The sequence below is a fragment of the Pecten maximus genome, chromosome 13, assembly GCF_902652985.1.
Source record: "Pecten maximus chromosome 13, xPecMax1.1, whole genome shotgun sequence".
NCBI lineage: Eukaryota > Metazoa > Mollusca > Bivalvia > Pectinida > Pectinidae > Pecten > Pecten maximus.
In genome coordinates, this window is record NC_047027.1 from 13,713,386 (window position 1) to 13,730,052 (window position 16,667).

Sequence of the window (16,667 nt, forward strand, 5' to 3'; positions counted from 1 at the left end):
CAGGAAATATAGGAAATTGTATGTACATAACATTAAACTGTAATTTGTTGTGTCTTTTCGTTATAAGATAAATTAATTCAAATTCATCAAATCTTTGTTTACCTCGAGTTTCCAATATTTCCTACTTGACACTGTCCGTTCCTCACTTCCGAGTTGTGTAAAACGTCACAATTTTTGATGTTAATAATACTATCTATATCACATTCACGCTTGTAATAGAGTCGATACATGTAAGCTTTGCGCTGACCCCGATAATCGTAGCACGCACGAAAGATGGCCGAGTATCTGGCGTCGATTTTCGGCACAGAAAAAGATAAGTGAGTATTACTGAAATGTACATTCATACAGAAGCCATATTTGTCTTTGTCATTGGTATTTGTATACCAGTAAAAGATGCATCAATTATCTGTGAAATATATTGGAAGGTTAATTTAGAAATCTTTAATTGAACGTGTTTTCCCTTGTGGCTTGTCGACATCAAAATAAATCGATACATTATAAATACCACATTTCAGTCGAATGATCTTTGTCTTGGATGGTGTTTTTAATTTATAATGCATATTTTTTGAATATGAATATTTAGTAACGGCGTGCGTAGACCCATAAAGCCGTGGAAATACTTGTATTTGTACGTCTGTTGAATCAACCAATTAATGGGACGAATTGACTATAAATTACTGGCCAGAAGGCCTAGGCCTATTGATAAATTTCCACAAGTTTAGATCTCTATGCTAGATCTGTAATCCTTTATTTAACAATACGTATACTTTATTTAGACAGTACTTATAAGCATTGTCAAAATTTGTTCAAATTAAGTCATAGTTACACCGTTACAATATAATGGATAATGTAATCATTTTCGTATGTTTTTTTAATTTGCTTTCTTCCATCACAAAGCCGAGTGTTATTCCCAACTGAAAATTCCATTCCTTATAGTTCCATTCAAAAATGATTCAAAACAATTTTGCATGTGCTATTTAGTACTGAGTGATGAGGAAAGAAAGTTTATAGTGTAGTGTAGATAAGATAATTAAAATGTCCTGTAGCTGGAATATCAGCCACAGTATCGCAAAGCAAGCTGTTATAATTTACTTATGTAAATTTAAGTTATCTTAAACTTAATCATGTGTAATGAACAAATGTAACAAATTTTCTTTTATCTGTAAATTCCATGAGAAATGTGATTTTTGCATGTCGAAAATAGGTTATTAATACTATATCTGTACATGATAATAAGTTGCAGCAAATCAATCATAAATACAATTCTGACTGTGAAAACTAAACCAAGCAATACAAGGTATTTTTGAATTCTTTGTATTTTTTAAGAGTTTCCTTGATAACTGCATGGACATAAACATTTGTCATGTGAATTTTTTAAATTTAGATCCTATGACAATAATGATAATGCTTTTTCTTTTATCTTACAGAGTAAACTGTTCCTTTTACTTCAAGATTGGAGCATGTCGACATGGAGAAAGATGCTCGCGTCTCCATAACAAACCCACATTTAGTCAGGTACATCTACCAACTACCTTCAGTATACTGCTGAGATCTGGTTGCTGTTTTAAATACAGATTAATTTAATATGGGAAACTGTTGGCGATTACATTATTGATATTCAGTTTGATTGGAGTTTCTTATTACCAATTATATATATATATTTGGTTGATCAGTTTTTATTGTAATGTTTTTCTATTATGCTGCTTCAAAGTTATATACCTATGTTATAATTTGACACATAGTCAGAAATAACATGATATGTCATCAGTGCAAATTGTTTAAAGTTCAAAATATAGAGATATTGTTCTTTATGGGACACTACTCAATTCAAATCTCATTATCTCGATGTCATTATGGTCATGAAAAGAGATGTACCAAGTAGGCAAGATTTCGAGGTAACTGATTATGTTTAGTGTATAGAGTTCATTGCCAAAACTGTTTTTTTACTTAAAATTTAACTAAACAGGGTTTTTGAGTTAAGTATCATTTGTGTATCATTTGTAATCATGACACTTTGACCTGATGAAGTTCATGAACATCAAACAAGCTCTGATAAGAAGATAAGCATGGTTTGATGTTGGTAGATCCTTATTTAATTAACTGATTATAGATGATGCCAGGACTCCTTTATATGATCATCTACAGGAAAAACAACAGAGAATGCTTACAAGTTACATACGTAATGAAACCATAATTTTAATCAAAATTAATAAAACGGCTAAAACATAGACAAAAGATATATAACATGGAGGCCATTGAAAAAGTGCAGGGAGAAAAAAACATGGTGCCCCAGAAAATTAATGATTTTAACAAGAAAAGTTATTTGTCACTTGTATAAATATGTCACTCTGCACTAAGGCCTAAACAAATACCTGTGTTTCCACTAATTTTATAGCATCACCGACCATGTATTTTTGTGCCTAGCCTAAAGTTATTTTGACCATTTTCAAGGACTATTAATTAAAAGTCCAGATTGCCTACAAGTCTGTATTATCTTAGTTATCTTAGTAAAAACTATTATAAAAAAAAAGATTTCCCTACCTACCCTATTTTTTTTCTGGCATGTTAGAGGAAACATATATATCATTTTTTAAGCCTAAACAGTAAATACTATATTCATTAGTCAAATGTCATTACTAATACTATGCTATATACATGTATTTACAGACTGTACTGATCCAGAACCTATACCTGAATCCACAGAATGCTGCCTTGACAGCTGACGGCTCTCACAGTGAGTAACATTGTATATATGTATGATGTTGTGGTATCTTTAATGTCAGAATCCACTTCTCCAAACCCAAAGCTTGCTGTATTTGGTTTTTAAGTTTTAAAAACATATATTATTAAAATATATGGAAAGATGCAATGTTTTCAAAATTTTAATGAACAAGATGTTGAAAGCAACCAGTTTTGTCTTCTATTAAATTTTGAATTTTAACTAAATAAAATAAATGTCCTAAGTTTACACCTGGTTCACTGATTTGCTGCACTATTTTCAAAGTTTACAATGATTGTAGTTGAAAGTTATTTATCAGGAGTTACAGCAGCTAAGGGCTGGATTTTCTCTGGGTGTTGTATGTGGTAGCCTTGTTGTTTTTTATATGTTGTAGAACACACATCTCAGATTTTTTTCATAATGTACTTGGACATTCATTGCTTCCCCTGGCTAAGTTAGTCCCTGACAGTACACTCTGCTGTAATACAACTCCTAATCGGAAAAGATGGATACACAAATTTGGTTGACTTTCCTGTTTTGACAGATAATTTTATCAGTCTTTTAAAATGCGAGCTTAGCAAATTTTAAATCACTACAATGTAAATGCAGATTTTAACTTCTGGGATTGGCTGAAATTACAAATCTTTTGTATCTTTTTATTACTTATCAGTTATGATAAGTAATTTTCTCCTAAGTTGTCCTGTCCACTATGTAGTTTAATATTTTTATAATTTGTAACATTCAAATCACATTGTTTGGCAAATTTCAAATAAAATGTTGTTTCTTGAATTCTTTTTTTTAACAAAAAATGGTATTGGATCATTCACAGATTGTATATAGCAGAATTAATAAAAAAAAATCTTTTATTTTGTGTATTTTATGATTTAGGTCATGACAAGCCAGAACAACAAATATATTTTGTTTTATAATGTTTATTCCACTTGTCTACCGATTCATTTGGTGATTATTCAATGGATACAATCACAATTAAAGTCATATTCCAAAAAAAAAAATCCATGTTTTTAAAATTTTGATAGAATCTTGTCTCTTCGATGTTAAAAAATAACTTTTAAATGTCATTTTGTTGTGTTGAAACTTTTTGTGATAATATTAATTATATGTACACATTTAAAGTAGTTAAAAGGGTTATGACTTCCAAGTTCATTTGAATGTCCATTGAGAAATTACCTGTCAAATTGCATGTCTACTGATTTGAATTGGATGTTATGTGACCAACAAATACAAGTGCAATCAGGCATGACCAAGTGGAATCACTGGAACAACTACTGTGATTTTTGTTGCATTTTGTGGTAGTGTTTTTTTATTTGTGTTTAATTTTTGTTTTCTTTTATTTCTTTCAGTTTTGTTTCATTTTAAAGGCTATTTTCCTGGACTACACATCATGTATTTCCATTATAACCTGTAGAGCCTTTAGCAGGAGAGAAACATTCAAGTCCAAAACAAATGGCTCCACAATAAAGAAGTTAATTTGTAATTGATGATGGGTATCATTCTGCATGTATAGTTCTGATGTTAAAAGTAGCTTTCTAAAAATTCTTAATGTGTTAAGATTTGGAGGCCAGATATAAAAAAAGTTTCTAATTCTCCAGTTTCACTCACTTTACTTGATACAAGTATTCAACACTATTCATAGCCGTGTTTCAGGCAAAATCTTTTATAAATTCTGTTAGATTGAATTCAACTTTTTTTAGGTATGATTAACTACTATTCATGCATTTCAAATGAAAATGTTAACACTAGTCTGGTGATAAGAAAGAGTGACAAAGGCCATTTTTGTTTATAAGTTGGATGGGTGACTTTACAGTGTTACTGCTATTGTTTTCAGATGAGCCTTAACAAAGAATGTCAAGGCCTGTTCTTTGTCTGATGCTATATTTAAAGATTGACAAACTGGTTTCTCTGTAAAAACGAACAAGCCCGGGAGCCAGGGCCCTGATTTTTTCTCTCCTGGTCATTATAGGTGTGGATTGTATTGTTTTCCTAGTGTACAAGTGTTTGCATACATATGTAACCTTTGTAGTGTCTACATATACTGTAAGCCAAAAAATATTTGCAAGCAATTTATTTTCACTGTGTTTACACATAAGAACAATCACAAAAATCAACTAACTTTGTGAACTTAAATGAAAACTAATGAAATATTTGTATCCAAAAAAAAGTTCAGAGGAAGCTCAAATAAAAGAAAAAAAATGACCCATTAAGGAAAAATGTGTCACTTTGAACTATAGTAGACAGGTGGGGGGGGGGGGGGGGGGGGGGGGGGCGGCACAATAGCTCAGTTGTTAGAGCCGGACCAAGTATCCTCAGGTGAGGTCTAAGGTGCGTGGTTCAACGCTCCCTACCTGTGTTGGTTGTGTTTGTCGGTAATCTGAGAAACATGCAGGTCTGTGCTGTTGTGGTACCGGTTGTGTCCCTTGGCTTAGACTTTACCCTAATAACTGCTCTGAATGGCATGCTGTAGGCCTCCCTGATGTTGTTCAGTGAGGTAGTCACTAACTAACTACTACAAGGAGACCCTATCTCACTGCGAGATAAATCAGTAAACAAACAGTCTAATAGGCTCAATTTGTGAAAATTAATTGCTGCAAAAGTAAATTGGTGTACAGTAATCTCTGTTGTAGTTTAGCTTCTGTGATGGTCCTTGCATGACACATACGTATCACTGGTAGTATAATCACAAGGTTCACGAAATCTCCTGCCTTTAAATTTTACCACTTTGTAAGTACCATCATGTATTATGTAAAACTTTATGCTGTAAACATGGACATCTCAATTTTCAGTGAGTCACAATGGGTTGTTAGTTTAATAGAAAAGCGTTTAATGCTATCAAGATTACATGATTAGTTCAAAGTTACTTACATTGTTCTCAAATGTTGAAAATGAAATGCAGGACATGTATAAAGGTACATATTTTGATCTTGGTGAATTTGAACTGTTTAAGAATTGTGGAAAGATTACACATGTACATTTAGGCCATAATGTTTTATTAAGAATAGTTATTAATAAGGGAACATTTTGAATGGGTAATTGTTTTAAAGAATTTTGGCCTCAAATATGGTGGAAGTCCACACTTTGATGAGTAATATTTTCACCCAAATTTAAAATGTCAGATTAATTTTAATCTTTGAAAAAAAATAATTCATTATTTACTATAGAGAAAGAAGGGTAAATTATTAAGTAGAATTTCTCTTTATCTTAATTGTATTTAACTTAGAATGGGAACTGTGCTTGATATTTGTCATATAGGTCTTGGTATTTGTGACAAATATCATGTGAAACAATCCATGTTTATAGCATAAAGAATAATACATGTACTCAATTATGTAGAGCTATATGATAATTTTAATCTATTCCAGTCTATTAAGATAATATATTTATTTTAAGAAAATATTTTTCATCTATTTTTCATCAAGAAATGGGATATACATTTGTCAAATGTCATAACAAATTTTAATTTAAAGATGTATAGTACCAAAGAATATAGAAAAAGAGTATTCAGAACAAAGATAATCAAGTATTGTATGTGTTTATTTGTTTACAAGCTTGCTAAACAGGATAATCTAGGGTTTGTACCTAATAGTAGATAAACTATTAATATAAAGAATGAGTTGATACTAACTGAATGAACAGTTATTTTTTGCATGTAAAGGCCAAATAAGGAATTGTCTGTTTCAGGTTTCAGTTTAAATATTTTATTTGAAAAATAGCTTAATCTTTTTCCAAAATGTGAAGTAATAATGTGGTAGAGGATATAGATGCAGTCAAACTTTTCATCATTGTTATATGTTATGTACATAGAGTTTTAAAACAGTAGGAACGAAAATGTAAGTAAGTACTTTAAAAAAAACATAATGGAAAGAGTTGTTGGGGAGAGGGCATGTACCAGATGGATGTTAAATTCATTTTAAGGAAGAATATTTATAGAATTAAAAGAGCCTTTATAAAATGCTACTATTTCAGAATGTTTGAAACAAAGCAGAATGCTTCCATCTTGATAAGATATATGCAGCCCTGTTTGGGAGGCTTTGAAACAACACAAAATACTTTTTATTTGGCCTTACCATGTTTGTAAAATAACAGCACTGTATGTTTGATTGTGAGCGCTAACATGTTTGTTTCAGTCGCTATGGACGATGTGGAAGCACAACAGGACTTTGATGATTTTTTTGAGGAAGTATTTTGTGAGTTAGAAGACAAGGTAAAGTCTTGTTCATATTTAGACATTTTACATGTGGTGATTGTGTACCAACTTCTCAGCCAAGTTTCTAATGTTCTCATTCAAATTCTCTCCAAATATCTCACCATCATAATTATCTATGTGATAATGTCACAGGATACTAAAAACTGTTCACAGGTGGTTTAATACAGAATGATGACATGACGAATGAAGAATTTATATGGATGCACACCATATAAAAACTTGACATGCTCATCGTGCTAAATTGCAGTGAATATTATCTCTAGATTGGTAAAATTGATTATTAAAAATCAATAGAAAATACAATTTTGATATATATATATATATATTGACTCAAACTGACTTGGAGAATATTTCATTGAGAGCGTTGTTTTTGTTGAGAGCCTGGTTTATGTCTGATATAAGGGTGTGTCTAGTGACAATGACGGTCTTGAAAAAATGTATTTGGCTTTTTTTTTTCTTTTCTTTTTGACAGTTTAGAGATTATACATATATTTATATTAGCTACATATCGTTGGTAAACTTCAAAATTGACAATTGTATTTTCAATTACTTCATCAAAATCATTTCTATTTTTTCAATCAAGAGTTGAAACAGTTACTAGAAGTGCCCTTATATATTTATCAACCTTTAATCTGGCTTCCTTGAATTTCAGAACACATGACATCAGCAGTAGAGGAAATTTTGTTTCTTAGTCAAGAAAGTTCATGTTCATTGACCATATGAAATTCTTCAGATATTTTCTGATCAACTGATATAATCTTACAATATTCTTTCAACATAACAGTATTTGTGGAATCAAAAGGCAATTGCTTATCCATTTTCGAGTTTTCTTGACTTTGAATAAGAAAATTCCTGAAACCCTGACCATTATCTGCATATATATAGTATTGTTTGACCAATTTGAAAATGTAAATTGAAAAATATATAAATTCAACAACAATTCATATTGTATACGTACAAGTTCATTGTTTCTCAGACATTTCACAGTTTACATAAGTTTTGAAAAATCTCCTAGTTGCTGTGTACAACATCATATCTATATCACAAACGGTCAGATCAATTATACATGGCAGATTTTGGTCACTGTTTGAACTGTCTCATGATCATGAAGCAGAGAGAACTGAGTATCCAATCAGAATGCAGCATCAACAGAAAACCAGCCAATCAAATGGCAGTGTAAGTCCATTGAAAGTTGTTGAGGAGAGGACACATATGAGTGACTTTGAGTGCTTGTTTTTGTTTTTAGTCCAAATGGATGAGTTAGCTATACAGCAGCACTATGATGAGTTCTTTGAAGAAGTCTATGTAGAAATGGAGAAGGTAGGCAACCTCAATGTCATATTCCTCTTGTGTATACATGTAGTACAGAGAAAGTGAAAGTAAACTTGCCCATGATGTATTGTATATGGAAAATGAAAGTTTCTCACCACATGATGTATTGTTTATGGAAAACGAAAGTAAACTTACCACATGATGTATTGTTTATGGAAAATGCAAGTAAATTTAACCATGATGTTTCTTTTATGGATAGTGAAAGTAAACATACCTATGAGGTATACATATTAGAACGGAAAATGAAGGTGATTTGACATTGGCCACTTGTGGTTATCTATGGCCATCACAAGCAGGCATAAACATTTACTCATTGACATGAAGGAGCAACAGCGGAATATCTTGGAAAGTAAAACCATATACATGTGTATATATATATGTATGCAAACAAATTAAATTAAATTCATTACCAAATTTTCAAAGGGTTTATATATCACTATGGTATGGACATATCCATATTTCAACTACATTGGAAATCAGCATTGAAGATATTATGTATAAAAAAAGATGGAGAAAAAGTTCATGTTTGAACAGTTAGAAGTCTTACAATATCCTATAAAGGCATTTAATGTACAGGTAAGATAATTAAGTCTGGATTGAAATTTCCTAGAGGTAGTTTGTGAGTGCCATAATGTGCTACCTCTGTCTCATTTGTATCAAATATGAAAATGTTTCATTCTAAACATTTTCATTCACTAATTGACTATTGTCTTTCCTGATAAGAAGTGCATATTATAAACATTGACATATTTGTTGCTGTCACTATGATAGGGACACTGCAAGCCTATAGATCCACATTATATGCTATAGAAGGTACTAATTTGAGCAGTCACTCATTGCCCTAGTCAATCTCAAAACCTACTAGGGGCAGTTGCCAGGTACTGACTGTAGGACGGTGGTTTTTCTGAGTCAAGGTACTCCGGCATTCCACCACCTCCAATACCTGGCATGTCCTTAAATGACCCTGGCTGTTAATTATAATAGGATGTTAAACAGAAACAAACAAACAAACAAACAAACCCTACTAGTCAATCCTAGACCATACAATAGTGTGTAATAGTCACTGATGTTCTCGGCTCAAACTAGATATTTAGAAAGGCACTTTATCTGTCACTATGCTTAATGTCAATATATTATTTGGAACACGTACATTTTGATGGCACACATTGCAACTTGAAGAAATCATGAATTCAAACATTTTGATTACAATTGCATTCATTTTGTCATTACAGCATACAATAAAAAAAATCAAAAGGGCATTCACAGTCCGTCTGTTTTAGAAATTAATTATCATTTTGTTTTCTTTAAAATGGTCAGTGTCCAGAAATGAGACGTGATCCTGGTTATGAACCTTACCTGTGATAATGATGTTCATTGTTGCTATGTAGTCATCATGTGCAGTGCAAAATTACAGGTAAAATATAGGTAAAGTGGAAGTAGACATGTTATTGTTTGGTGTGATTTCAGTATGGTGAAATTGAAGAAATGAATGTCTGTGACAACCTTGGAGATCACTTGGTGGGGAATGTCTATGTAAAGGTAAGGTTAAGTTCATACTGCAAGGTTCTGTAGTAACTAGTCGTCCTATTGAAATAAAGTCATAGATTAATTATTTCATCATCAAAGTTTCTATCTTTATAGATTAATTATTTAATCATCAGTTTCCATCTCTATTCCTGTTGACTCTTGCTGAATTCACTTTGAAATTAATAGCTGATGTTGATAAATGTAATATTAAAATTATATAGATTATATATTATCAATAGAATTGTTTATTCTTAAAGAAATAGGCAAAGTATGCCTATGTGCTACATCAGGAAAAACAATGCAAGGATTGAATTGATATTTAAAAATTACAGTGGTACAGCAGGTATTGTACAATAACTTACCAGTACAATGAGGATCCAATCTTGTGGTGACACATAATTTATTATTATATGATTCAGTAATTATGATAACACTAATCATGATTTTACATTAATCATGATTTTCTACTGAAATTAAACACAATAGATAACAATGTTGTAAGTCCTACATTAATTTGGTACTGTACACAACCACATGTAATTGTTGGTATGTACTCTGTCAGTCCCCTATATATTTGTGTATATTTCATTATATTCTTTGAAATACCATTTTTCTATAATAATTCATAACAAGTTACTAAGAAAGATAACTTTGGGAAGCAATTTTCAAAGCTAGCACTCTTCCTAGTACAAGTTGCCACAGTATGTCTATCGGTAGTTGTTCTTTAACTATTTGTTACCTAAGATTTCCTGTTACAGTACCGTTATGAAGAGGATGCTGAGAAGAGCATGAACGACTTAAACAACCGTTGGTTCAATGGTAGACCTGTCCATTCAGAATTATCCCCTGTCACTGACTTCCGTGAAGCCTGTTGCCGTCAATATGAAATGGGGTAGGTTGGAATAGTCTTGATTTATTTTTCTTAAATGCACTAACAGTCTTAGTCATGAAAATTAACAGTTTTGAAAACGGAGATATGCTAGTTAAATAGTCTTCTCTTCATAAAATAAGTAAAATATTTATATGATGCATACAAGGTTAACATTTCTAGAGTTTATAAAAAAGATCCAATTATAAAAATGAGATGCATTTGAAAAATTAAACTTAAATTAAATACTGGTCCACAAGTCTGTAGCCAGAATGCTTCTTTACCTGTCTGTTTGCTCTTTTGAAGAATTAATGGGGAAAAAAATTGTGAAAATTGTCCAAAAAATGGCTCTACAGAGTTAATGTTTACTGTTTGTACACAGAAGACCTAAAATAAATCTCCATGTTTCTAAACATTAAACTTCTAATTGACATATTTCTATTTCATAGTTAATGTATTGTGATTTTGGATTTTATTTCATTCGGTTTTTACTTACCACCTGAAATACTTTAGGATATTATCTCCCTTCAACTTCAATTTCAGATTTGAAATGGAATACAGTCAGTAACAGAAGTAACAGTTATTACTCATAAAGGGGTTAAAATAATAATGTGGGGTATAAAAAGGCTGTACATTTGAAAGTACATTTGAAATACACACAAGTCCCTTTCTTCTACAGAGAGTGTACCAGAGGGGGATTCTGTAACTTCATGCACTTGAAGCCAATTTCAAGAGAACTTCGACGTGAATTGTACGGCCGCAGTAGGAAGAAGAGAAGGTAAAAGGCTATTTGTGTAATAATACTGTGGTGTACATTGTTTCATTAAGTCACCACAGGTTGGTACTCTTCATGGAAACATATATAATAGCATAGCTGCTTGTTGTTTTGTATGATACATACACTGTCATTTTCTAGCAGATTTAGAGAGGGGATTGTATACATGTGTCAACCATCAGACACCAGTTAAATGGGTCAGTATCCTGACCACATCTCTATGTTGCTGATAAAGCTTGGTTGTTGACAAATGTGTTCTTAGATATGGTAGACTTGGATATAAATGATTATAAAACTTTGGTTGTAACAGAAATATTATCAAAAATAGTTGTAAACATTATATATGATCTGGTTTGTATCTAGTCCAAGTCGTGGTGACATTCAACTAATGGAGTCACAGAGTGCAGAAAAATAATGTATCAGTTAATTATTGACATCCTTTTTCTGTTGTGTTTCCTTAAGGGATATTTTAATGTATGAATGTTTGGACATTATACAGTGTAGCTGTATAAGTTTTGCGTAACCATCAACACAATTGAATAACATTCTGTCAGTTACACATGTTCAAATTCTCCCTACATATTTTTCACCTGTTTACCTGTTTCGAGCAGGTATTTCACTTTTAATAATAACCAAGATTTATGGATGCATAACCTTTAAGGAACTCCACTAATGATAGAAATAATGAGTCTGTTATAGACGACCCATTCAGGCCTTTACAAGTCAGTCAAGTGTTGTTATGTTGCCAATTTTCTGTGTGTTTCATAAATAGGATGCTGATTGCAGTGACAGAGGTGCCCAATATTGTATTAGTATGTAACATACTTGAGAAAAATTAACCTCCTTACATTCTATGACAGAGAGAAAAAGTCTAGGTAACACATACTGCCCACCAGCTATGTGGCCTCTTGTTTTTGTCTGTTCTTCATGTATGGATGTTCAGTTTGTGGATATAAAAATTAGAGGAAGTTACTAACACATCTAAAGATTTCAATTATAATGACCAAGTATCATTGTAAGAGTTCTTTTAATTCCTGTACACAAAATTCACTTCATGAAACAAAACATGGTTTGATTTGATTGCCTCCATTTTAAGTCCCCAACTGGTGAAATCATGGAGACTATATATAGGTTCCCTCCCCTCTGTTCTGTATGTACATACATAACACCAAAGCTTGTCAGTACTCTAGTGGCTGTGTTACTTGAGAGAAGCTTGTCAGTAATCTAGTGGCTCTGTTCCTTGAGAGAAGCTTGTCAGTAATCTAGTGGCTCTGTTCCTTGAGAGAAGCTTGTCAGTAATCTAGTGGCTCTGTTCCTTGAGAGAAGCTTGTCAGTAAACTAGTGGCTCTGTTCCTTGAGAGAAGCTTGTCAGTAATCTAGTGGCTCTGTTCCTTGAGAGAAGCTTGTCAGTAATCTAGTGGCTCTGTTCCTTGAGAGAAGCTTGTCAGTAATCTAGTGGCTCTGTTCCTTGAGAGAAGCTTGTCAGTAATCTAGTGGCTCTGTTCCTTGAGAGAAGCTTGTCAGTAATCTAGTGGCTCTGTTCCTTGAGAGAAGCTTGTCAGTAATCTAGTGGCTCTGTTCCTTGAGAGAAGCTTGTCAGTACTCTAGTGGCTCTGTTCCTTGAGAGAAGCTTGTCAGTAATCTAGTGGCTCTGTTCCTTGAGAGAAGCTTGTCAGTAATCTAGTGGCTCTGTTCCTTGAGAGAAGCTTGTCAGTAATCTAGTGGCTCTGTTCCTTGAGAGAAGCTTGTCAGTACTCTAGTGGCTCTGTTCCTTGAGAGAAGCTTGTCAGTAATCTAGTGGCTCTGTTCCTTGAGAGAAGCTTGTCAGTAATCTAGTGGCTCTGTTCCTTGAGAGAAGCTTGTCAGTACTCTAGTGGCTCTGTTCCTTGAGAGAAGCTTGTCAGTACTCTAGTGGCTCTGTTCCTTGAGAGAAGCTTGTCAGTAATCTAGTGGCTCTGTTCCTTGAGAGAAGCTTGTCAGTAATCTAGTGGCGCTGTTCCTTGAGAGAAGCTTGTCAGTAATCTAGTGGCTCTGTTCCTTGAGAGAAGCTTGTCAGTAATCTAGTGGCTCTGTTCCTTGAGAGAAGCTTGTCAGTAATCTAGTGGCTCTGTTCCTTGAGAGAAGCTTGTCAGTAATCTAGTGGCTCTGTTCCTTGAGAGAAGCTTGTCAGTAATCTAGTGGCTCTGTTCCTTGAGAGAAGCTTGTCAGTAATCTAGTGGCTCTGTTCCTTGAGAGAAGCTTGTCAGTAAACTAGTGGCTCTGTTCCTTGAGAGAAGCTTGTCAGTAATCTAGTGGCTCTGTTCCTTGAGAGAAGCTTGTCAGTAATCTAGTGGCTCTGTTCCTTGAGAGAAGCTTGTCAGTAATCTAGTGGCTCTGTTCCTTGAGAGAAGCTTGTCAGTACTCTAGTGGCTCTGTTCCTTGAGAGAAGCTTGTCAGTAATCTAGTGGCTCTGTTCCTTGAGAGAAGCTTGTCAGTAATCTAGTGGCTCTGTTCCTTGAGAGAAGCTTGTCAGTAATCTAGTGGCTCTGTTCCTTGAGAGAAGCTTGTCAGTAATCTAGTGGCTCTGTTCCTTGAGAGAAGCTTTACTAAATCTAGTGGCTCTGTTCCTTGAGAGAAGCTTGTCAGTACTCTAGTGGCTCTGTTCCTTGAGAGAAGCTTGTCAGTAATCTAGTGGCTGTGTTACTTGAGAGAAGCTTGTCAGTAATCTAGTGGCTCTGTTCCTTGAGAGAAGCTTGTCAGTAATCTAGTGGCTCTGTTCCTTGAGAGAAGCTTGTCAGTAAACTAGTGGCTCTGTTCCTTGAGAGAAGCTTTACTAAATCTAGTGGCTCTGTTCCTTGAGAGAAGCTTGTCAGTAATCTAGTGGCTCTGTTCCTTGAGAGAAGCTTGTCAGTAATCTAGTGGCTCTGTTCCTTGAGAGAAGCTTGTCAGTAATCTAGTGGCTCTATTCCTTGAGGGATTTGGATCAAACTTCACACAATGATTTCAGACCGTAATATGATATATCAGATGAGTTTGAGGGATATTGTTTTGGGTCAAGGTCAAGGTCACATACATTTTTTTTGGGGGGGGACTAGTAGGGGATATGTACTGGTTTAGGAAGCAATGCCCATCATACCTGTTTGATATCACATGATCATCACATTCTTACTTTTCTGAAACAGATCAAGGTCCAGGTCTCCACCCACTCGAGGTCGTAGCAGGAGTCGGGAGAGGAAGAGGTCACGAAGTCGCGAGCGAAGGTCCTCATCTCGTGGCCGTGATCGCCGCAGCAGAAAGGAACGAGATGGTCGTCAGGGACGATACTAAACATAGCATCAAAAGTGACAAGATGTCAAAAAAACTTTTTTACATACTAATGTTTTTAACTACATGTAATTGTCTTTTGAATGAGATTTGGTTCTGTGAATTCATACCCTCAGTTATCATAAAGGACCATGTTCAGGAGTACACAAAATTGGAGTTACACCCAAGCTTATCAGATTGGTGATAGGTACATGGGCTGATATTAAAGAGCGATGGCCTTTCTGTCCACAGTTGTACTGATCACCACAAATCTCGAAAGTAACATCAAATCCTACAGATTTTGCATTTGTAAATCATACATTATTGTTGACAGCCCTGATGTTTGATGGAGTAATAAGTTTATAAGTCATGTTCAAACACAAATCTGATCAATTTATTTTTGAGTTTACAAAACTACTCATCGCTCAAAGTTAAAAATGTGTTAATAGATCAGTTTGTTTCTTATTTTCCACCCTTCATATTTCAATATCATTCTCACCTGTTGTAATGTTTTATTTTATCATGGATGGAAATAAAATTTATTCAGCTACAAATATATTTCCTGTATATATTTAGCTCACCTATGCCATACTGTGGCGTCCAGTGTCTGTCTGTCTGTCAACAATTACATTGTGAATTCGATATTAAACTGGAGTTAATATCAACCAAGTTTGATGAAACTTTTAATCACACTATGTGGCCATATATAACCAGATCCTGGACGAGTTTGAAAATGGGAATTATTGACAGTAACTTATAGAGTTATTGCCCTTTGTAATAATATTATTGTTTGTTTTTTTGTTTTTTTGTTTTTTTAACCTCTCCTGGCCCAAAGGGCCTGTGAGTTTATGCGATGGTGTAGGTTTTTGGGCCTCTCGGTTTTAGTCTTCATATATTTTACTCCTGTGGTCTTAAATGTTAGCCCCCTACTCCTGGTTTTTTTCTTCTATAAACTACTAACCAGAAGCAGGCGCCTGTGATATAAAATACAAAATAATGATGGCCAGGCGGCATAACTTTGAGGAACCTGCACTATCCATTTTGAAACTGCTGTTTACAATTTGTACATTTTTCGTGTCATTGATTTTGTCAGTGTTCCCAATTCTTCTATACTATCTTGAAGAGTGCAGTCAGATAATTTTTGTGAATTTACTTCCCTTGACATCGTTAATGGTCAACTTCTGCTTGTGTTGTTGCGCTTTCAAATTCATAGTAAATATTTGTTGATGGTTTTTAATTGAAATTACAGTCAAACCTGCTCTAACGACCGCCTGTATATAACGACCGCCTGTCTATAAGAACAAATTTTAAGATTCCTTGTGAGATTTTACTATATAACGACCCTATATATAATGACCACCTGTCTAATGGGACTAACGACTGGTGATTTTGGAACAACGGTCGCTCGTTTGTTTTCAATAGCGACCAATTTCTGTCAAGCCATCTTCTGCTCTCGGCAGTCATCCTGGAAAATTCAGATACTTTGACCCTGACCTGATTATATCGACAATAAATTGAAAAATGGCAGGCAGTTTCGGTAATTGCCCATTAAATTTAGATATTCATATAGAAATTTTGATTGTCTATTTTTTCAAACAATTATAGATGTAAAATATGCAAAGAGAGAAATATATGTATTTGATATTAGTATTTGTATCATTTGGGTTTCACACATTTAATTTCAGATGTCTGCTGCTTTAAGAGATATCTATAAAAACAAATCATTATCTGCTAGGAGAAAAGTAGAGTGGAAATATTAGTCCAGAACCTGGCTCTATTGATACTTGGGTATAGTAATGACTATACTTGGGTTAAGTGATACTTGGGTATAGTAATGACTATACTTGGGTTAAGTGATACTTGGGTATAGTAATGACTATACTTGGGTTAAGTGATACTTGGGTATAGTAATGACTATACTTGGGTTAAGTGATACTTTGGT

The 16,667-nt window shown here is 33.8% G+C and overlaps 1 protein-coding gene across 2 annotated transcripts; it reads left to right on the top strand.

The window, feature by feature from the left end:
- Window positions 1-213: 213 nt before the first annotated feature.
- On the top strand, window positions 214-15,279 carry LOC117340143 (splicing factor U2AF 35 kDa subunit-like). Of its 2 annotated transcripts, none has more exons than XM_033901910.1 (8): window positions 214-317; window positions 1,428-1,515; window positions 2,668-2,734; window positions 6,862-6,938; window positions 9,741-9,812; window positions 10,559-10,692; window positions 11,348-11,446; window positions 14,605-15,279. In XM_033901910.1, exons 1-8 carry the CDS (start codon window positions 274-276, stop codon window positions 14,747-14,749), a joined length of 726 nt encoding a protein of 241 aa, XP_033757801.1. In that variant the 5' UTR covers window positions 214-273; the 3' UTR covers window positions 14,750-15,279. The 2 variants fall into 2 exon arrangements, with proteins under 2 accessions (XP_033757801.1, XP_033757802.1); XM_033901911.1 differs by lacking the exon at window positions 6,862-6,938 and adding an exon at window positions 8,188-8,261.
- Window positions 15,280-16,667: the final 1,388 nt, after the last annotated feature.

Coding starts and splice junctions, on each gene's coding strand:
- LOC117340143 (XM_033901910.1), top strand. CDS start 274: ATGGCCGAGTATCTGGCGTCGATTTTCGGCACAGAAAAAGATAA. Junction 1,516..2,667: donor ACAAACCCACATTTAGTCAG/GTACATCTACCA, acceptor ATGTATTTACAG/ACTGTACTGATCCAGAACCT. Junction 10,693..11,347: donor TGCCGTCAATATGAAATGGG/GTAGGTTGGAAT, acceptor TTTCTTCTACAG/AGAGTGTACCAGAGGGGGAT.